General features: G+C 38.6%; 1 protein-coding gene across 3 annotated transcripts in view; it reads left to right on the top strand.

Annotated features, from left to right (window-relative positions):
* The window catches only part of SLC9A9 (solute carrier family 9 member A9), a 527,348-nt gene that overhangs the window by 159,218 nt on the left and 344,865 nt on the right, over positions 1-23,265 (top strand). For all 3 annotated transcript variants that reach the window (XM_036904299.2, XM_057498899.1, XM_057498900.1), the window contains exon 6: positions 14,258-14,363. In XM_036904299.2, the coding sequence (XP_036760194.2) occupies positions 14,258-14,363 (106 nt within the window). The remainder of the gene's footprint in view (positions 1-14,257; positions 14,364-23,265) is intronic.

Below are 23,265 nucleotides of genomic sequence, written 5' to 3'. Positions count from 1 at the left end.
ACCTTTGATCATGTTGATAATATGAAGACCCTTTCTATTTGGGGTTACTATGGTTACCACTGCACGGGTGATGTGTGAGCTGCACTGCTGTTTTGATAAAAATAGGTATTAACTACCAGTTATAGTGCTTCTCATTTCACAGTAGTTCTTGCAGAAGAACGGCATATTTTAAAAAAAAGGAAAAGAAAGAGAAGAAAAGCCTTTCCAAAGAAGCATGAGGGAACATCTGCATAAATAATGGTGATTGGTCATGTGTATAAAAATATTTTTAATTAAATTTGTTTTAATTAAACAGGGCATTTGCTGAATCCTTCTCTGTTATTTGCGTCAAGCTTAGCCTTGAGGAAGGTGGCTGATTAACAGACCCAAGAACCTACAATTAAAGGCAGAACTGTTATTTTTGGTTAAATGCCTCTCCAGTAAGGGAGACTTAATTGGGCTGTCTCTCACATTTTTCGTTTGTCATGGATTCTTTGGTTAGGATTTTGATTTTTTTTTTTAGCATGGGAGAAAAGATGGCTAATGTTGTCATAACCAGAAGAGATGTTCTGGTTTTTAGCTTTGTTTTCTTTTTAATCCCTTTGATCACACACTCTTCATCGTTGTTTTTCAATTTAATTGTCTTCCTTCATTTATTTTGTTTCGGGCTATGTCTTCTTTTTAAAGTCACACGTATATTGCTCTTTCTGTGGTTTTCTGCCTCTGCATTTCAGAGTTTCAGACTACACTAAATGTGTGGTTTCTTATCACTGGTGTTGTCAACATTGTGCATGGGAACTAAAGAGGAAAAACTGAATAACTTTCTATTTCTAGACAAAAAATAAGATGTAATTTGTAAACCAATTCCTTCAGTACCAGGGCTGCCTTAGAAAACAAAGACATCATTCATTTAATATCTGCTAAGCAGGATAGGAGGAAATTGAGATGGTTTTATGCCCATGTTCTGGAAAAAAATGCTCACATAGAGTATAAAGTTCATGTCCTTGAATCATGTCCTGTAAAAAAACTTGGGTGACTCTACTTTCAGCATCTACTATTTGTTAGAGAAGTGTTGTATTCACATTGGTGTGGGAGAAGGGAAGCAGTGAGGGTATATTCAGGATCTTTTTGTATGCTGTCATTGAATTCCAGGGGGAAAAAATTACACCTCTGAGGAAGTCAGAGGCTATTAAACCAGTGTCCTTCCCATTGAAGACAGCAGGTGTCTAGAGACTGCAGTTAGACCAGCCATTTTTGCTATGCAATTTGTGTTTCAAACCTGCACACAGTGTCATTTCACAGTACTTGACTATGTTTTCTGTGTCTGTCCAATTCCATGTTAAGCACATTGGAATAGCAGCAGTTTGAAAGCCTCTACATAAATCTAGGCCTATAAAACACCATCACATAAACCCAGATTCTATTCTTGAGCAAATTTACTCAGAAATAAAAATAACAGCTTGGATTTATATTGTGTATCTCTTTCAAAGAATGTCAAATAGCTTCCACACAGAGTGTTCTAGTTACTTCACATAGTTTTCTTGGATAGAGAGGATCCATTTCTTAAGTGAAACAATTGAAGCACAAAGAAATTTTTGGATTTTCTTAAGATTTCAGAGGATTCTGAGAAGGCTTAAAGCCTCCCTTACCTCACTGAAGTCAATGAAAGATTGATACAAAAACTAGAATTTCTATTTCCTTAGATGACTAGATTGTGTTTTTGCAAGACACTAACATCAGTGTGATCAAAATATATTATTGACTTTAGCTCTCTTGCAGTCAGCTCTAAACTCAGTAATGTTCTTATTCCACCCATCAAAGCAACAGGGCACTTAAGTCAATACTTAGAAGCAACCCAAAGCTACCAATTGGCAGCAAATAAAAAGCTCCATCTGAATGTTACAAACACCAACTAAGTGTGCACACATATATCACCTAATTTGATCATCACCACAGTCAGCCAGTTATCTCCATTCTAAGAAAATGACGCTCTAGATAATTAAGTGGGCATTTAAGTTTACAAGGATCAGAAGTGGCAGAGATGGGAGACAAAGCATGTCCGATATTCTTTTTCCTGTAACCACTGCTACCTCTTAAAATAGAACAGTAATGAGCCATGGGCTTAGCACAGAATGAAACCCAATAGTCAAGTTCTCATTTTATCATTGATTTCATTCAGCAAACATTTATTCAGCACCTGCTAGGTGGTAGGCCCTGAAGGGGTATCTGTGGGAGGTGGTGATAAACCAGACATAAGTCTTGCCCTCCAGGAGTGCCAGTCTATTGAGGGATGCAGATACAGCAACTGGCAGTAAGTTTAAAAGTTAAGACAGAGGTAGTGCAGGCAGCTTCAGAAGCACAGAGTAAAGGCCCCATGGAACCTGTACCACTCTAGTGGGGAAAGGGTTTTGGAAAGGTCTTAAAGCCTCCCTCACCTCAAGGCCATATTTGGCCTGACTAAAGAAGATATCTCAGTTGCAGGAACCCGCTGGTCATTTTTCTCTCCTGTAAGAGATGGCCCTATTAGCAGGGATGTTTCCTTCCCATCCAGGGCCGCAGGCAACATGACTACTCAACATTACCAAGGTCTCCCTGGGCTTACACATGCTTTGGGGGTGTCCTGGCTTGATAATTCTGGGGATCAGAGTCAACATAAGGAAGGCACACATACTTGCTATTATGACAGCTCTCTCCTCATTCATTCAGAGATGAGTCAAACTCAGGATCCTTTGTCCTTGACTCTATTCTGCACTTGCTGCTCTGCAGCCCCTGATCCCAGCCCTGCACCGAGCTCTATCAGCATAGTTAGAAAAATATGCACACTCCACAGCTGGAGTCTTCAGTTTGGAGGTTGGGTCCAAGAGCCATAGATTTTTAGCTTTGGAAAGACCTTATTCAACTTCATTTTTAAAGAAGGGCCCTGAGAGTCAGAAAGAGAAACTAAATGCATACTTAATAAGAATTAGGTGTTCTTTCCAAGTACAGAGATTCAAGGGGTAATTTGTGAGAAAGAGAAGAAGGCAGAGAAGCATTTTCATCACTTCCCTGCTTGATGACATCTATTTTTCTCTTTTGAAGTCATTTGTGAGTGTCAAAGGGAAAACACACAGGTAGAAGGTACCATTCCACTTTATAGTGTAAAAACACTCTATGGTTTTGATGACATGAATAATAACAATAGTAACCACCATTAATTGAGCTACAATATGCCAGTCACTTTACATAAATTATCTCACTTGGTAGTTCTTCAAAAACCTCAGAGGGAGGGAACATTTTTATCTTCATTGTACCAACGAAGGTTACTGAAAGCTCAGTGAGGTTAAGTAACTGGCTCAAGATCACGGAGTTCATTTGCATCACAGCTGGCATCTGAACACAGCCAACTCTGAACATCAGAGTCAAGTTCCCAACCATTATCTTTACTTCGGGACAGAGTTGTGAATAGCAAGGTCTTGGCACAAAGGTCTCACTTCAGAAATTGGAAGCCCAGTTATGGGAAGTCAGCTCCAAAGAAAAGAATTGGAAAAGATAATAGATGACAACAAACTGTATAAATGCTTCAGGATATTGAAAGTGTATAAAGCAAGACTCCAGGTGTTCTGAGGATGGGATTTCAAGAACACACTGAAAAACGTTTGAAGCAATTCAACAGCTCCCTGGACAGCTGGGAAACAGCTGTGGCTGACAAACCTCTCTGCTCGCCGCTTTGGGGAACAGAATGGCTCTGTTTAAGTGAAAGCAGTTCATTCTCAGCAATGCTCAAAGACAGATCTGTAAGACAGAAGTTTTGAAAGTCAGCATCCAGCCTACACATTCCATTTATGTGTTAAAGAGCATGTTGCACATTTGGCAAATAGGATTCAGAAATTTCTTAGAGAGTATTTCCTTGGCCAGGAGGCTGTCCGGCTCTCTATAGGGCTCAGCTTGGCTGACTGAGGTCAAAACCACGGAGCAGTGAGACAACTGGAGCGTCAGCTCGAGGCGGCACTCCCTCTCAGATTGTCTTGCCAATGGGTTTCAGCCCCGGGCAAGCGTGCCATGGATTCAGTGTGACCAAAGAAAATGACAGCAAACGTTCTTTGGGGTGAATGGGTTTATTACCCAGCTTGTTCTCCCAGCAGTAGGTCAAGCACTAGCATCTCTACCCCCACGCAGAGCACTGGGCTGAGCTCTCTATATAGTGCAGTAATAGCTTACTGCCTACAGGTGTGGAAGTGGCAGCCTAGCAACAGGCCAGTTACATCATCAGGTGGTTTAAGTTCAGTGAGGATCCTGGCCGTAGGAACCCCAACTTCCCCACACAGATCATGGAAGTACATGGTCAGCATCTGCACTACCCTGAGAGTGTGTCTTTGAGGGTGAGCTGCCCAGCAGAGCACCTGTTAAAAGCTGACGGGATTGGGTCCTCTTGCTCTGCAAAGCCTCAGAGAGGCCCTTAGCTTTAGGATTCCCTGAAAAGTAGCTTCCTTCATTGTAGAGCACAGCCAGGAAAGGATAGGGACTGACCTTTTACCTGGGCACTACAGATAAAAAGTGTTGTGCTGTTTATTTTATTATTTTGAACTGAAATGGAGACAGGTTTTTATAAGAAGTGCTTCTTGGTCAGTGAGTGGGCAAAGAAGTGACTGATTATGATGGGAGAATACAAGAGAGGCAGGAACTGGGCCGATCTTCAAAGAGTTAGACCCATGGTCCATGAGCTTCAAGTTTCATTCATTCATTCACCCATTCAGTCAACAGAATTAATTGCCTACTGCTTGCCAGAAACTATGGAAGGCCCTGATGAATACATGGATGATAACTGATGCTGGTGACAACCAACATTTTATCCAAGAGGAACAATTCAAGGAAAAGTTAAAATGCTTGCAGGCTATTTCTTAGGGGGTTATTGTTTTTTGTTTGTTTGTTTATTTGTTTTGAATGCTTCATCACATAAGAAAATGCATTTATCTACAGCTGAACTTTTCCATCCTTATATTATTTTCCAGGCCAGAAAGGATTACCTAGAGGGCTAAAATTTCTGATATAACAAAGCTAGTTCTGGCTGCTGTATCTGATGTAATGTATCACCTCTGCAGCTGGTTGCTTTTTCTTTCTTTGGCTGAGCTTGTAAACTACTGAACTGTAAAAGTGTGGCTCGCCTCTTGATATTATATCCTCTAAAACTAGAGATGTTTCCATTGCAAATAAGGTAAATCACAACATTTTTTAACACAAAATTCTGGCTCCATGATGATGCCATTCCTTGAGATGAGTAATTCAAAACCAAGAGCAGCAGATTGACTGGGGCTAGTTAGGAGATGGGTAATCCGTAGGACATCCATACCCAGTGCCAGGCACACAGTTGGTACTAAATAAGTATTTGTTCCAGTAGAATTCCGGGTGAGTTGTCTTGTCAGTGGCTGGATATGGGAGTCTGTAGCTGACAGAGAGGAAGGGATGCGCTGGAGATGGAGAGAGATTACCAGGTGGGATTGCCCAGGGAGTTAGTAGACTGAAGAGGGAGCTGAGAACTTTTCTTGGGTAGCCTCTCTATGAAAGGGATGGGTTTACAAAGAAGAGAGAGAGAGAGAGAGAGGCTGGAGGAGCTGAAGGGAAGCCAGAAGAGGCTGGTCTCCTCAGACAAAGGAGGTGAGCACTTGCAGAGACAGGAAGGTTTTACAGCCGCATGTCACACAGAGGGGTTGGCATCTGGAAGCCCAGGGAGGAAGGCCTGAGAAGGTGTGAGGAGGGAAAGCTTCCTTACAGACAGCATCCTAGGCTGTGGAAAGAGACTCAGTTCTGTGCTTTATCTCCTCATTAGGTTCTGCCAATGTTTAAAGTGACTTCTCATCCTTTCTGATTCTAAAAATAATGCATGCTTGCTGTAGAAAATTTATAAAATACAAAATAGTTCCCAAGGAAAAAAAAATGACCACTGCTTACTTTTCTTATTTTCTTTTTCCTTCCCCCACACCCCGTACTGCTTGCTTTGGTGCAAGCTGCTTTATGACTTCCAGCCCGCTCTCCACCGATTTGACTTGCCCCGCTGTGCTGACCCTCCCTCCTGCTTTGGACTTCATCATTCCCGCCTCAGCACCAATTCTTGTCATTCCCACCTCAGCACCAATTCTTCACAGTGACTGTGCTTAACGTGTAGCCCAGATAGGATGAACACCGAAAGATAAAGTGATTTGGTCAGCTATCAAAGAATGCATTCTAAGTAAATGAGTGATCTGTTATGTGTGACAATGGCATGGAGGGTGACATGCATGGATAATTAATCAGTACAGAAAGCTTCATAGGCACACAGATTTGAAAGCCCATAGCCTTCTCATTGATCCAGGTTCTTCCTTGCTACCCATGATCTAAAACATGGATTTGTCAAAGTGAATCCTTTTCTGCCCATGGTAGGGGAGGGACAGGAAGGACTCTGCTGAAGAAGGGTCATTCCAGCCACATCCCTTCTCAGTAACTCTTGTATTAAAAGGTGAAATACCTGGGATCTTAGCCTGCCCACCATTTTGTAGCTCCTCTTGTGAGAGAGGAACAGAGTGTATTCATTTGCTATACTGCCATAACAAATCACCACAAAGACCTTGATACAACACAAATTTATTATCTTATACTTTTGCAGGTCAGTAGGCTGGGCTGGCTCAACTGGGTTCTTTACTATGGGTCTCACAAGGCCAAAATCAAGGTGTTGACTGACTGGGCTCATATTGGGAAGCTTTAGGAAGAACCCACATTCACACTCATTCAGGTTGTTGGCAGAATCCATTTCCTTGCAGCTATAGGACTGAGATCCCTGTTTCCTTGCTGGCAGAAAGCTGAGGATACCCCTGGCTGCCACAGATGTCTCTTTGACCCTTGAAAGTGAGCCCCTACATCTTAGAGTCAATACCGTGTGTGCAGAATCCTTCTCACATGTGGAATCTTCTTGACTTCCCTTTTTTGAATCTCTCTTCTGGCTTTTCAGCTGTATCTTTCTGACTCTAGGCAAAGAAATTTCTCTGCTTTTAAGGGGTCATGTGACTAGATTGGATCCACCCAAATAATCCAACATAATCTGCCTATTCTAAAGTAACCTTACTTATGTCTGCAAAGTCCCTTTGCTGTGTAAGATAACATATGCATAGTTTCTAGGCATTAGTGTATGAACATCTTGGGGCAGGGAGTGGGGGGCATTTCTCATCCTACCACACAGAGTGAAGATAGGAATGAGTGGGAGTCATGATATGATTCTTCTCCTCCTCGTTTTTTGTTTTTTTTGTCCTTTCTCTCACATAGGCCAGTGTTGAGTCTTCTCAGTATTACTCTTGTTCACCCTTAGCAGTTTTGCTAATCTGCTTAGAAAGCAGGAATATTTACTCTCCACTTTGAAACCTTTCTGTATTGTCCCTTGGGGTCTTGATCCACAGTGTGGGAAGTGATAGTGTAAGACATCTGCTGTTTCATTTCTTTTTGAAGCAAGAGAAAAATTTGTTTGTGAAGCCTACTTATTGTATGTGTACTGTGATCACGACTAACACAATTATCTCCTTCCTTATGACAGTCATACTTAATGGGCCACTGTGAAAATTTTACCTCCAAGTGTTGATTTCTTGGTAACCCATCCAAACTATGGTTACTTTAGGGCTCTACTGAGCTTTTCTCTGAATTTATTTTGTGATTTGTATGTAAACCCTTGCCTACTGTGTTCACTTTTAAAATGGCAAAATGCTTAAGTAATAATCCTGATCTGAGCATGCTCGTAGGACAGAGTGAGTCATCTTCCCTCAGATATTTGGTGTTCCACAGATATTCCCCATGAAACTGCACCATGGCTCATTAAACTCCATTGGTGAGGAAATTGGGTCTTTGTTAAATGTTTATGTTCTGTGCTAATGTTAAATTTAGAATATTCCTGTTGTAGGTACCTTTGGGAAAAATTTTAAAGCACTAAGCAAAGTGCTAACAGATTTCAGCCCATAGGTTTCCAAATATGGGATCTAGAAAACATTCCCTCCCACTTTGGATTTATTCTCAGATTTCTCCCTTTTCAGTCTTTATGTATCTAATTTTTCTTCTCTTAATGCTGAACCTCATGATCTTCTGATCACCTTTTTATACTTTCAGTGACTGCTAAGTCCTGTACTTTGGTTTATAAGCAAAAGAAGAATTCTGGAACACCATTCACACATGTTTGAAGTCAAGGAAAGAATGTGCAATTGTCAATGTTTTTATTATGCATCCACATATTGAAAAACAATCTGTCTACAAAGCACTTACATTTCAAAAAATGACTTAAACAAATACAAATGCTAATAACAGAAATGTGATTCCAGAAACATGCTAGTGGAGTTAACGTGAAAAGAATAATTTTCCTCATTTAACAGTTATTAGAAATCCTCTATATGTGTGCCAAAAGAATCAGCTGGTTAAGCATGGCAAAAGATGAAGATCTAGGGAAACATTCTCAACAGAAATCCAACAATAGAATTAAACTCTAAAGGAAATGATTTAAGGGACTATTTTCTCTTCTCTCTCAAAGGTGATGCTTACCTGGTATCACTCCTGATGCATGGAATGTTAAAGTTAATTCATTATGTACAATAAATGCTTTGAGACAATCGTTCAAGCTTTTTGGTGTCACAGCCACTTTACTCTCCTCAAAATTAGGAAAGAGCCCAAGGAGATTTTGTTTATTTATATCTGTCAATATTAACCATATTAAAACTTAAGATTTTCTTTAACTTTTTTATTGATTTATTTAAGGTAACAGTTATAAACCATTTTCATGTTAAATAGCATATTTTTATTAAAAACAGATATATTTCCAAAACAAAAATAAATTACCGAGAAAAGTGACATTGTTTTACATTTTTGCTAATCTCTTTAATGTGCAGTGTAATAGAAGACAGCTGGATTCTCACATCTGCTTCTGCATTCAATTGCACTATCCCTCATCATATAGCCTCTGAAAAATTCCACGGTACACAGATTAAAAAATAAGGTTGAAATGCAAGTTACATTTTCATATTATTCTGACAATGTTTTTGAACTTGGGAATCTTTCTGGGTAGGTTTTAGGAACCCCCAGTGGTCCCTGGACCATACTTTCAGGCATTAGGGCTTCCTTCTCCCAAGGATTCCTGCAATAATGTGCCTGCATATGGTATTTCTCCTCTGCTAACTCTGTACCAAAATGATGTATCATACTGATGGCTGAAATGAAATCGCAGTGTTTTAGGGCTAAATCATTTATGATGCTTTGTGTAACTTCTAATTTAGAATGACCTCAATGAAGTAACATCTAATGATTAGCTTTCTAGATCTGGCATTGTTTCTCTGACCTATTTCAGAAGGGTTAGGTTTTCTAGTTGTCTTTCTGGGATGTGATTGGCAGAGCTTGATTGGCAGAACCAATCCATGTACTGATTCTGCTGCTGAGTCCTCACTGAGAAGGTTTAGGATGAAATAGTTCTAGTATTCAGCCTGTACCAGGATACCTAAACTTTTCTGGAAGCCTCCCCTTGAAATCTCACTGTGTTCAATATTTTAGAAATACAGGAGAAATTACAGGAGAATTTCCTCCTCCATCTTCCCTCTGAGAAAAGTAAAACACATTTTTATAATAATCACTTTTGAAAGTGGAAAAATGCTACCTTGTTTATGAGAATACAAGGATATTCCACCTGTCAGGCCTGACACGATTCAACCGCAGAAGGCTGAGACATTTTTGATTCTCCATATGTCGAGGACAAGCTTCATACATACTGATTTGTACAAAAACCACAGAGAGCTCTCTCCAGGGAGAGCTAGCATTTTGACAAGGCTGAATGATGACTTAGAACAACAGGGGTAGGAACTCTTGTGCGGTGCTGTCCACAGACCCAGGCATATCTTGTATCTGGTAGCTGAGAGCTGCCACATTAAAATATCATTTGAAATTTAAATTCCTTGTAAAACACCAAGAAAATATGGGCCAAAGAGCTGCTAATGGAGATTCTTAAGAAGGGACTGGACTGTCATGAAATCATGCTGAATACTTAGAAATGACTGAAAGAATATTAGGAAAGTAGTCAGTTGAAAAGCTAGCAGTTAAAAAAAAGCACATCTTTTAAGAGTCAACACATTGAGATACTGTTGGAGTCGGGCAGTCATCATCTGTATTTTTATCTCCAGGTATGGTCATTTCATTGGAGATGAGAAAATATGACCTTTGATGCTATAATAGGGTTGTAGTTGGATACAAGAGTCTTGTTATGCTGAAAAAAATTCAAATATTGTATTATTTCACTGTTAGGGTTTCTTTCTTGAAAAATGAGAATTATCCTATATTTGACCTTAACAATTTTCATAAAACTTGAGCCCATCCCCCCGAGGAGATGTGGACATTTGCAACCCTCCTCAAACCTCTAACTCACGCCTCACTCCCCTTGCTCTCAGCGAACAGTCTTGCTTTCCCGAGAAGACCACTCCTCTTCAACCCCTCAGTCATCTCTGCCTTTTCAGGCCCTCCATCCAGCAGTTTCCCTTCTTGTTCCTCTGTCTTCACCTTCTCTTTGCTCCCGCTTATCCTGCTTCACCTGTAACTAGAAATCTAAGAGAAAGCCTCACTTAACTTTACACCCAATAGGCTATTGTTTCTTCTCTTTCTGTCCTTTTCACCTGGTTCTTACAGTGCAGTCCACACCACCACCTCATTATTTGCCCCCCTCTTTTTACCCCTGCCTTTTGACTGCTAAAACCATTTTCTCAGATATCTCCAGTGATTCAATGGCATTTCTCAATCACTCACTACTCTTATCTGGGGGTAGTGTGTGTGTGTGTGTGTGTGTGTGTGTATTCATCTATTTGAGCATAATTTTATATGTGCCTGTATCCCTTATTACCAATGTGAAAGACAAAGTGGATTGTTCTCTAGCTAAAAAGCCAGGTAACAAGAGAGTGTGTAGATGAGCAAGAACCCCAATCCTTGAGAGGAGCATTAGAACTTGCTTCTAAGAGGTGTGTTGGGACTACGGTACGACAAAGACAAAAATGACCAAATTCCCTGATAAAATCAGAGGTTCAAGAAATAGGATTGTGTTTTCTCCCCTTCCTATCCACATGGTGTCTAGAGTGTTCTCATGCAGTCTCAAGTAGGCTTATCCAAATAGGCATTGCTATTTAGCCCAGCCTTGGGTCTGGGTCACCCTTATAAACACAGCAAGATGTGGGCAGAGCTGGTGTGAGTGTATCCACAACTGTTCCAAGAGATTTTTGCCTGGGAAGGTGTCAGAGTGTCTTGGACATTGTGTGTAAGACTGAACCCTGCCAACAACCTAATTAAACATGTTTTTTAAAAGCTCCAAGCTTTGTAGCAAGAGTGGGTGGCTAATTTCCTAACTCACCTATTCAACTCATTTGTGGTCCCAGCAAATAATCCCTCTTTTAGGACACACTGGCTTTATTTCAAAGCTGTTCCATTTCTTCACAGGGTAGAGAGGAATGTGCAAAGTAATAGCTTTCTCTTTTGTGTGGGATATCATTTATGAAGTGGAGTTCAGTTCTTTGTGCAAAAGGAATTGTGGGAATGTCAGAACAGTTTTGAACAAAACTGTATATTCAATTAAAAGCCTTTCTCTCCAAAGGCCCAAAGCTCTCACTGGGAAGATGCAGAGTCTATTCTAGGACAGAGTAGATTTCATAACTGGGGAAATAAAGAAAGGAACCCAGGGCCTTACATCCCTGTTTATGAGCCTAGGAAACCTTTCTGGGAGTACAGATGGCCTGCAAGTCATCTTCAGAGCTTGGAAATAGGGAGTGTAAAGTTAACTATAGAACTTCTGTGATAGAATTTTCTAGTTTAAGAATAACTATTTTTATTCCACAAGATCCTCGTAATGGAAAATACTGTAGACTGAAACCCCCAGCTGAAGTCTCTTTGTTTTGATTAGATGCAGGGTGTTGACTCTCTCCAGGAAGAAGGAGAGTACTTGGCAGAGGTAATTGTGACCAGTTCCCACTCCCACCTGCAAAGGCTGAGGGTTGAGGCAAGTGTGAACACCTGCCCACCAGTAGAGAGGGCATCCCTGCCATTTTGCCTGTCATGATTAAAGGTCTATTCATCTGGAATAACAAAACTGGGATGTGGCTATTTGTCATGCCAATTCATGACATCTTATTTCTGTTGTCTCTTCTATCCCAAAGCTAGTTATCGAGTTCAATCGTCCTTACTCTAGGATAATTTTTAGTAAATAAAAATATCTTTATGGAAATTCATGATTGATATGGTTTACAGCCAGTTTGTTCGTGCTTAGGGTTGGGTCAGGTTTGCCAAGGACACCACCTGTGTATTTTATGCTTCTTTTTCTCCATTCACCTCTTAGCTGTCCCCCAAGCATCTCTCATGGACTCTCCTCTCTTTCTATCTACTTTGCCCAGGCAATCTCAGCCACTCCTGGGGTCTTATGTTCCATTTGTATGCTCATAACCTCTAAATTCTTTGTTTTGCCTTAACTCTATATAGTTCCAGCCCCTTATTTTCAGCTCTCTTATTGAAATTTCTACATGAAATTCCATGTGACTGTTTAAATCAACATGTCCAAAACCAAACTTACTGGACTCTCCTATCTACAAAGTAATGTCTGTTATGTGGTCCCATCTTAAAACCCAGTCACTCTTTACTGCCCCTCAAGCACCAACATCCACCAGTTCTCATCCCAAACATCTTGAAAGTACTATCTCCTCTGCTCTGTTATCCATCTGCTTTTATTCATTCATTAATTCATTCAAAGTTTACTGTAGTCCAGAACTATGCAAGGGCTAGTGACATACCGGGAAGATGAGAACCAACGAATACATCAAGTAAAAGGCACTGTGCTCGTTGACCTGTCAGAACTCAGGGTGGTGATGTGCAGGGTGGAGCAGGATGAGCAGGAGTTTGGAAGCCTAAATCTAGGACTTCTCCTGTCTTGGTACAACTCATCTCTTGCTGGAACACTAGGAAAACCCTCCAGCCGCATGTCTATTCTGCCCTCTGTTCCACTACCTGTTCTTTATGTTCGAAGTTGAAATCAGATTGTCTCTCTCCTGGCTGAAATCCTTCCATGTCCCCACCCATGTGGCAGGACATGTGCGAAACTTCTTGACCCTACTTATAAAACGTTCCAACTCAACTTTTTTCTCCCATGGCACTACTCTTTTACACAACATAATTATTAACCTCACAGTCCATAAAATGCCCACTCTGCCTTTAAAATTTACCATCAGTATGATTTTCAACCACCCTCTTTCCTCCTTTGAGGATCAACTCAATGGATCATTTTCCTAATGATTGCTGCTCACATTTTGCATAACTGTTTCCAGTATCAAGACACTGAAGAGTTTTGATAAACATAGATAATCAGTGTGTGATTATTTACTGTCTTGAAATACTTTCAGAGGTACCATACAAAGTGTAGCATACAGTAGCCATGCAGCAGGCCGCCAGAAACAAGTCCTTAGGTCCTGTTCTTAAGAACACTGAAGTCATCTTTACAGATGAGTGTGTTCTCAGGAGAGAATGAGAGTCTGGTGCTGACCACCTGGACTTCACAGGAGTGGGCCACTGTAACAACATTTATTCATTCATTCATTTATCCATTCACTGAGTCATTCATGCATCCAAGACTTAAGAGCATTTGCTAAGTACTCCGTGTTGCAAAGATGAGCTCCACCCCCCAGGGAGCTCACAGTCTCTTCTGTGATAATTTCTGTGAATTTTATCCAAATGCTAAAATCAAAAAGGAGCAAGCGGGTCTCTGCTGAGGGATCAGAGGGGCTAGGAGGATACTTGAGAGGCTTTTAAAGATTGACTATATTTTTTTGTTTGTTTCAAGAAGTGTGTGTGTGTGTTTATGTATTTAAGGAATAGGGTGAATGGTAGCACGTGCATGGGAAAAAAATTGCTGGCTTGGTAAAATGAACCAAAATGCAAAGATATTTTTTTTTAAAAACTACATAATGATCATTATTTGGGAAACTATGGCAAGTTCAGTGTGGCTTGAGGAGGCAGCAAAGGGTGGGCAGGGGATACAGAAGGAGATGGTTAAAGGTAAACAGTGCAGACTGTAGAAGACTCGTACCAAGGACCTCAAACTTTCTCTGTAAACAGTGGGGAGCCCAGAGAAATCTCTGAACAGCAGAGTGACTGATCAGATTGTTTTCTCAGTGAAGGTCTGATGTGGGTATGAAGGATGAATTGTGAAGATGAGCATTTAATGAATGCTTTTTAGACAAGTCCATGTCTGTGTCCCAGCTAACTCTGCATATTTGTGTGTGTTTCTTCCTAGTGACAGTGCTGGCCATTTTTCATGAACTGCACGTTGACCTTGACCTGTACACACTCTTGTTTGGGGAGAGTGTGCTGAATGATGCAGTGGCCATAGTCCTTACCTAGTAAGTACCAGAACTTGGCCTCTGATTCTTTGACCACATAAACTATGCTTCTACTTGATGATAGTTACTAGTGGCTCTAATAATATTTTTTTCTCTCATGATATTAGAGGTACAGGCAATTGCTAGTTTTTATGGAATTGTCACCAGAGAAAATCTCCAATAATGGGTACAATTCATTAGGCACCTAATTTTTAACACTATTAATGATTTTCATGTTTCCAACCTATTACAAGATACTCCCTAGAGGGTAATATTTTTTGATCAGTGCACATATTTAGCTGATTCACCTAGAGTTTCTAAAATGCACATAAATGAGCTTTCTTTAATTCAAATCAATATTGTTTAATTTTTTTTCCTTATACAAGTCATTTTCCAGATAATAGACTAATAGAAACCATTGTGCATAGAACAAGTTTAGCAAATTGGAGATAGAACTTGAAAGTCAGAATACTCTTTCTCTACACAAATGTAATGCTTCATAGGAACACATACATCTTTAAATCATCACGTGTCATGTGAAACTGATGGAGCTTCAGCTAAGAGCTAATGTAATTTTCCCTCTATCCTGGAAGAATTTTCTTTTCAAGATGAAAACGAGTGATCTTTCCTCACCTCCCCTTTAGACACTCATCATTTATATTTAATAAATGCCACTCTGGCAGCTTTCATTATGTCAGAGGTCTCTTCTTGGTTTTGAATTAAAACCAACGTTTTGGACAACTATCAAATACCCCAAAGGAAAGTAGCTATCTGATAATTACCTGTGACAACAGAATTCAATTCAGAGTGTTAATTACTGCAAATGTATTTGAAAATGTATTGTAAAGTAACAAAGGATTTTTAAAAGTCAGAACTCACAAAGGGGAGTAGGAAACAACAGAGAACTACTCTTTTTCCTGCCAACTGACATTTCGTAAGGCTGTCACCCCAAAGTTGCCTCCAAATTCAGCAACTTTCAAGCAAGAGTCTCCAAATGACTTGTATTTCACCTGTCCACTAGAAGTGCCTTTCCTGTATTAAAGGAAAATATCAGTGAGTTCCAATTAAGAGCAAAAGCCACGGCAGATTCGCAAATGCTAAAGAGTGCTTTTAAGGAAACACCAAGAACAATTAATCAGGGCATCAGGAATCTCTGTCCAAGAAATACTAGTATCAAAGGCACATTGGGAGTAAAAATTTTTTTAAATCTGCCGAGTCCCTCATTTTCACTTCCTGAGCTGCCAAGTTGTAAAAGGCCAAGCAAAGCAAACCCACGAACGATCTCGGGGAAAGAATCATGCAGCTACAACTGAGGGCAGGTGGGGCCTTTCCACGTCCAGCCCTACCATTCGTAATTGCTTCCCATTAAAAACATAGACTCCAAGGATGAATGTTGATGCTGCTGAGCACGAGCCTAGCGGCATTTGAAACAGTCTATTTAGTATCTTCTCAGGCCAATAAATGGTTATCGCTGGCCGTGCCTTTTCTACTGCCCTCCCCATGCATTTCATGCCTTAATAAAATGTGTTTCTCACCCTGGCAAGATCTCTATCTTTCTAGGCATGAGACACTTGTCATTCTAACCAAAATCTCGTGCTTTTTAGCTTTGGCAATTCAAGAGTTGTGCCGAGTGACCCCAATGAGCTCTACCTTTAAAATAAAGGTAATCTTAAATTAGGAATATATGACACAGAAACTTCCACACATTCAAATATGCAGGCTCTTTGTTCCACCTGGTGCACTTGGGCCCTGCCAACCCCTTCCATGAGCTCTACTGAGTGGTATGTAACTATGCTGTCCTGGGTCTGGACTGTCTTTCTGCCAGGGCTGTCTTTTGCTCACCACTTCCTCCATCTTGCACAATTTCCCACGTGTTCTACTTTTCACTTTACTCTCTTGCTTATTTGCTTCTTAAACTTAGTTTATAGCACATATGACAGCTTCTTGTTACATCTACTTACACACACATATTCCTTCTCCTTTTAATGCCCATCCCCACACTCTCTTTTCCAACGTTCTTCTGTTTCCCATAGGAAAGCCCTTTTTAAAAGTCTTCTAGGACTTTCAGAACATAAGTGTAAACATTTATCTCTCCACTTTTCTCCCCCTTCACATTAAACTGTGCATAGTACCCTAACACAGCGCTTTGACTGGTAACTGCATGCCTTCACACACACAAAGTTCATCCCTCCCCAGCTTCTGTTTCTGCCTTACCAAATCTGTGCTCACCTAGCTCATGCTCCTCCTTCGGGAGCCACTAGCCCACACGCTAAGCCTCTGCTCTAGCCCTGCGTGGACCGCCATTAGTTTCTTTCCAGCTCAGCAGTGCAATCTTGGGTTTACATGTCTATTTTAGTTTCTAGATAGTAACTTTTGAAAACAGTCTATGTCTTTGAGATGTACATTAAAAGAACAAATGAAAACCTCTTCTGTGTTTTCCCTTTCTTAGTTCCACCTTTGTATGTTTTTGAAGTTTAAGAACGGTGTACAGCCCTTCTGTACCAAGGAAAAGGAAAGGTATACATTTGGATGTGAAATCAAGCATAATAAAGGACTCAAACCATCGGCCTCTGTGGCCCTTGGCGGAGCCCTCAGAGCCGCTTTCCAATGGCCGCACACTTCCGTTTACTTTCCCATCTTCCCCCAGCTGACCTCCTTGTTCATGGGCGGGCCATCCTCTTCAGTTTTAGTATTTTTCAAATTGAAATCGCTAGTATTGTGACAGTACCATGCTCTAGTATTTTCATTCAAATGTGTAGTAATTTGGTTGCGTGTTAGATTAAATCAGTTTTCTGTGCTAGTCTAAGAAGCAAATGACTTAGTTCTGTTTATTAGATTAAATGTGCTCTGAATTTCAGACAACTAATGTATAATTGTGATGACCATACCTCTCATACATAGCAACAGGTAGTAGGTAGTGTCCCTATGGCTTAAAATAATCCAGAATTATTCATCTTAAAATAAAAGTAACTTTATTTAACAAAAATGTTTTGAAATAAGCTCATCTCTGACCCATTGTGCTATTTCAAGTATATAGGGGATGTCATGCTCAAATCTACACATACTGGTTCATGAATGAATGAACTCCACATGATGGATTTGCATTTCTAAAGATTGTTTAATAGGCTATGGAGGAAGGCAAAAGACAAAGTGAAAAGGACTCAAAGGATGTATGTTTTGAATACTGAATAAAGACATTACCTTCAGAGGGAATGTGACAGGGTAGAAAGAGCCCTAGATTTAAGTCAAAAGAGCTGGTATCACAGTTGCATGCATTTATTGTGCAGTTACTACAGTTGACAGGAAACCAACCCAAACTGGAGTAAACAAAAAGGGAATCTGTTTTGGCTGACATAACCAAACAGCAGGAGTAGAAATGGCTCAGAAAAGGGTCCATTGAAGTGGGCAGGACTCTTTCTCATTCAGCATCTTCAGGGTCATGTCCCTCACCTGGTCACAAGATGACTGCCAGTGACTCTCAGGGTTGAATCTTTCTTCAAGAGAGTCTTTGTGCCATCACTCCCAACCCAAATCTAATATACCTTATAGATTTTCATGTCATTCCAGACCCACTTGTGGCCAGTTAAATGTACTACATTTATCGACTCAGGCATAAGTCACATGCTTCTTCAGTTCAAGGCTGTAATCAGTTTCACTTGAAAGAATATAAACTAAACTGGAGTAAAGTGGGATTATTACACAGAGTAATATTGACACAAAACAAGGAAAAGTGGCTACTGGAGCAAAACAAAGAAAACAAAACCTGGAAAACCATGATAGTGACTTTATATGGCCATAAAATCTACATGCTTGTTTGCTTACCTATAAAATGTAAGAATAGTTGTTCTATGTACATTACAAAATTTTTCTGAGCAATAAGTAAAGCAATATAGTTAGAAAGACTCTATAATCTCTGTAACCTGTGAAATCTATGCTGTATTAATAATATATATACTTATTATAATTTATATCATTTATATTGATTTCTTTTATTCTACTTACACAGATCTCTCTGGTTTCATTAAAATGACTAAAGATAGACCTGCTACTATAAAGCATTCCTTCATAAATATGAGTTTATGATCCAAGGAATATAGCAAATAACCATTTTTACATGTAATTTCCTCCATTAGGAATGAACCACGTAGTTAAGACATACTGTCTAAAGTTGATGAATCAAGAAAAAAAGGTCGAAGTGTTTTACCTAAAATGAAAAAGGTATTCACAGTCAAAATTGGTACTGCTTGTGGAAGTTAATTGGAGAAGGGAAAATGTAATGGTAGGGATAAACTAACTAAAAATGCTGCATCTCTCACAGTAAGAAATCAGTAAGTGCAGTGTTGATAAATCAAGACATAGAGATATATGTGTATTATTTAGAGTCATAGGACAATTATCAGAAGAAATAAAAACATAAATGGTTAAAAGGGAAACCATGCTTTATGAAAAGGTGGAAAAGATAATTTAACTCTTTATTTTGTATCCTTTTACACTCTGAAATTTCGTATGTGTTTGAATTATGTTTATTTAAATATTCTTCAGTTGGTCAAGCTATCAAAAGCAGAAACTATAAAAGAAAGGCCAATTTATTTAATGGCAATAGAGCCAAGCAATCAGAATTTTTTAGCAGGCAAAGTCACTACAAATAGAATTAAATGATGAAGGATAAGCCAAGGAAAGCAGTTTTAATACATGTTGACAGGTTAATAATGGTCTTTAAAATAGACATGATGAATTGTTAATCTTCTTTATATACCAGATATACTAATTGTGTCATCTTAGGTAAGTTACTTAATCTTTCTCTGCCTCAGATGCCCTGTTTATAAAATAGAGATGGTAGTAGCACTATCTCATTAGGTAGAATTAAGCGTAAAACATTTAGTACAGGGCTTGGCTCATAACACTCAATAAACATTAGATACTAGCTGCTAATAATACTCCTGTTATCAAAGACCAGTAAGGAAAAGGTAAATGTAATAGAAAAATGGGCAAGGGATATAAATAGATAATTAACAAATAGATGGGCAATAACTAAATCTACTAAAGAAGAACAGCTTCACTAAGGATGAAATAAAGCAAATTTAATCAATAATGGGGTACATTTTTGCCTGACAAATGTTCAAATCTTCAGAACTCAAGAAAAAACAATCCTTCCTGGGGTAAGTCAGAGTTTGGGGAAATGGGAATCTTCAGTGTTACTGATGAAGGAGAAAAGTGAGAGAACTTTTATTTATTAAGAGTCATTAGAATTTGTGAATCCTTTGATCCATCTATTTCATTTCTAGAAATTTATCCTAAGAAATAACTAAGGTCATATGTAACAATTTATCCATGGAGATGATTCCATTGATTTAAGCAAGATGCTGCATATAAGTTACTAGTTGGTTGTGTAAGTTATAATATATTAATGTCATGTAATCCTATGCAGTCATTTGAAAAATGATATAGAAAAAATGTATTGTTCTATAGAAGAAAACATTCACAATACATTTTTAAAGAAAAATTTTTAATGGTATATACAATAAGATCTATTTTGGTTAAAAAAAATCACAAATTTAATGTGTGTATATATAAATACAATTATTATGTATAATATATAAAATATACAAACAAATATAACATATAAAATCAAAGTGTTAGGTGGGATCACAGGTGATTTTCATTTTCTTCTTTTGCCTTATATATATTTATTTTAAATAGTTTAAACTAGTTATGATCAACTCTGATCCTAAGGATCCCCTATTAATATACTTGGTAATTGGCAATCTCCATTTAAATGGAGATTTAACAGAGGTTTAAGTCTGATTTTTTTTCTACCCACGAAAAAGCAGAAAGGTGTTGAGTGTTCTCAACTTCTTATCTGCAAACAGAGAGAAATGTTACCAGTATTGTATTGAAACATCTTGTGAAATAATTCCACAATATGCAAATGACTCCAGATTTTCTTTGAGATAAAATTAGAACCTCATTAAACAGCTGGCTCTTGAATGACAAAAAATACATACCTTTATTCCCCATTAAGCAAATGCTTATAAGGAAATTCACTATACATCATTAGAAGAGAGGGAGAAATGGAACACCAATTTTCTCTTTTTTAAATAAGTGTTACACTGCTTAGAGGTTCTTACTAGAAAATGTTATTTAAAGTGTGATACTGGTGAATGCTTAGCACTTAGAGTGAGTGACATTTTGAAAGACTGTATTTCTTATAGCCCATGCATCTTAAGGGAAATTTAATATGGCAGTTAATGGGTTGTCTGTGAAACTCAAAGAACCGTGAGACTAACAGGAACCTTGAGATATCATCTAGCTATTCAACAAAAATGTACTGAGGAACTATATGTGCCGACATTATGCTGAACATTTGGTGATATAGATGGATGGGTGCAGTAACCCATCCCTGCCCTCAAAACTCCTCACTGAAATAGGCAAACAATAGCTATAACAGGACTTAATATGTGCAACTAAACCTTGCTCTAAAATTAAATCATCACAGAAAATAACTAAGTAGTTATAAACATATGTAACTAAACATAAGATTGATTATAAACATATATCACTAAGGAATTTTTTTTGGTAGCAATATTTCTAAATAGACTGTAAGGTACTTGAAGTCAGGTTATACTTTTCTCTATCCCTCATGACACACACAGATAATTATTTGGAAGGTTCTCAAGTAATTACTGAAGAAGTAAATTAATATACCCTTTCAGATGAGGGTAGAGACATTTTACTAATCCTCTCATTAAAGTCTATTCCAAGCTATGGTAATTAGACAAGATAAAGAGATAAAAGCCATCCAAATTGGTAAGGGAGAAGTAAAACTGTCACTATTTGCATATGACATGATACTGTATATAGAAGAGCCTAAAAACTCCATCAGAAAACTATTAGAACTAATAACTGGATTCAGCAAAGTTGTAGGATACAAAATTAATACACAGAAATCTGTTGCATTCCTATATACCAACAATGAAATAGAAGAAAATCAGGAAAACAATTCCATTTACAATTGCACGAAAAAGGAAAAAATACCTAAGAATAAACCAAACCAAAGAAGTGAAAGACCTAAACTCTGAAAATTATAAGACACTGATGAGAGAAATTAAAGAAGACACAATAGATGAAAATCAATCATATGCTCCTAGATATGAAGAATTAATATTGTCAAAATGGCCATCCTACCCAAAGCAATTTACACATTCAGTGCAGTCCCTGTCAAAATACCAAGAGCATTTTCAATGAAGTAGAGCAAATAATCCTAAAATCCATATGGAACTGCAAAAGACCCAGAATAGCCAAAGCAATCTTGAGAAAGAACAAAACAGGCGGTAGGAGGTAGGATTACATTCCCTGACTTCAAGTTATATTACAAAGCTATAGCAATCAAAACAGGATGACACTGGCACAAGAACAGACCCACAGAACAATGGAACAGGATAGAGAGCCCAGAAATAAACCCATGCATATATAGTCAGTTAGTATATGATAAAGGAGCCATGAACATACAATGGGTAAAAGTCTCTTCAATAACTGGTGTTAGGAAAACTGGAAATATCCATGCAAGAGAATGAAACTGGATTACTGTCTAACTCCATACACAAAAGTAAACTCAAAATGGAAATATAAGACATGAAACCATAAAACTCTTAGAAGAAAACATAGGCAAAATCTCTTGAACATAAGCATGAGCAATTGTTTTTTGAACACATCTCCTCAGGCAAGGGAAACAAAATAAAAACATGAACAAATGAGACTATGTCAAACTAAAAAAAACAGCAAAGGACACCATCAGTAGAACAGAAAGGCAACTTACAGTATGGGAGAATATGTTCTTAAATGATTTATCCAATAAGAGGTTAACATCCAAAATATATAAAGAACTCATACGACTCAACACACACAAAAAAAACCAAAAAATGGGCAGAGGACCTGAACATTTTTCCAAAGAAGAAATACAGATGCCAAATAGGCACATGAAAAGATGCTCCACTTTGCTGATCATCAGGGACATGCAAATCAAAACCACAGTGAGATAGCACCTCACACCAATCAGAATGGCCACTCTCCAAAAGACAAGAAATAACAAGTGTTGGCAAGGATGTAGAGAAAAGGGGACCCTCCTGCACTATTGGTGGGAATGTAAATTCGTATAGCCACTGTGAAAAGTAGTATAGAGGTTCTTCAAAAAACTAGAAATAGAAATACCATATGATCCAGGAACTCCATTTCTAGGAATTTACCCAGAGAAAAAAAATCTCTGATTCAAAAAGGTATATGCACCCCTATTTTTATGGCCACATCATTTACAGTAGTGAAGATATGGAAGCAACCAAAGTGTCCATCAACAGATGAATGGATAAAGAAGAAGTGGTACATATACATAATGGAATATTATTCAGCCACAAAAAAGAAACAAATCCTGCCATTTGTGACAAAGTGGATGGACCTAGAGGGTATTGGGCTAAGTGAAGTAAGCCAGGCAGAGAAAAAATACCATATGATTTCATTTACTTATGTAATATAAAAACAAAGAAAATGAACTAAATAGCAGACTCATAGACACTAAGAAGTGACTGGTGGTTGCCTTGGGGGAGGGGTTAGGGTGGGTGAGCAGGGAGCGTGAGGCAGATAAAGGGACACAGAAATTCTCAATTATAAAGTAATCTGGTCAAAGGGATGGTAGTACAACATGGAAATATAGGCAGTGATTCTGTAACATCCTCCTAAGTTGAAAAATAGTAGCTGCACTAGTGGGGGTGAGGATTTAATAATATGGGTAATTGTTGAACCACTGTGTTGTATACTTGAAAACAATATAAGAATATACATCAACTTTACTTCAATTAAAAAAAAATCCATTCCAGAGGATGGATGTTTAATATTCTTCATACTGATTCTTCCAAATATTTGAAAAGCCTTA

The sequence above is a fragment of the Manis pentadactyla genome, chromosome 1 (genome assembly GCF_030020395.1).
Source record: "Manis pentadactyla isolate mManPen7 chromosome 1, mManPen7.hap1, whole genome shotgun sequence".
NCBI lineage: Eukaryota > Metazoa > Chordata > Mammalia > Pholidota > Manidae > Manis > Manis pentadactyla.
Note: the sequence above shows the minus strand (reverse complement) of the source record. Positions and strands in the feature narration are given on the sequence as shown.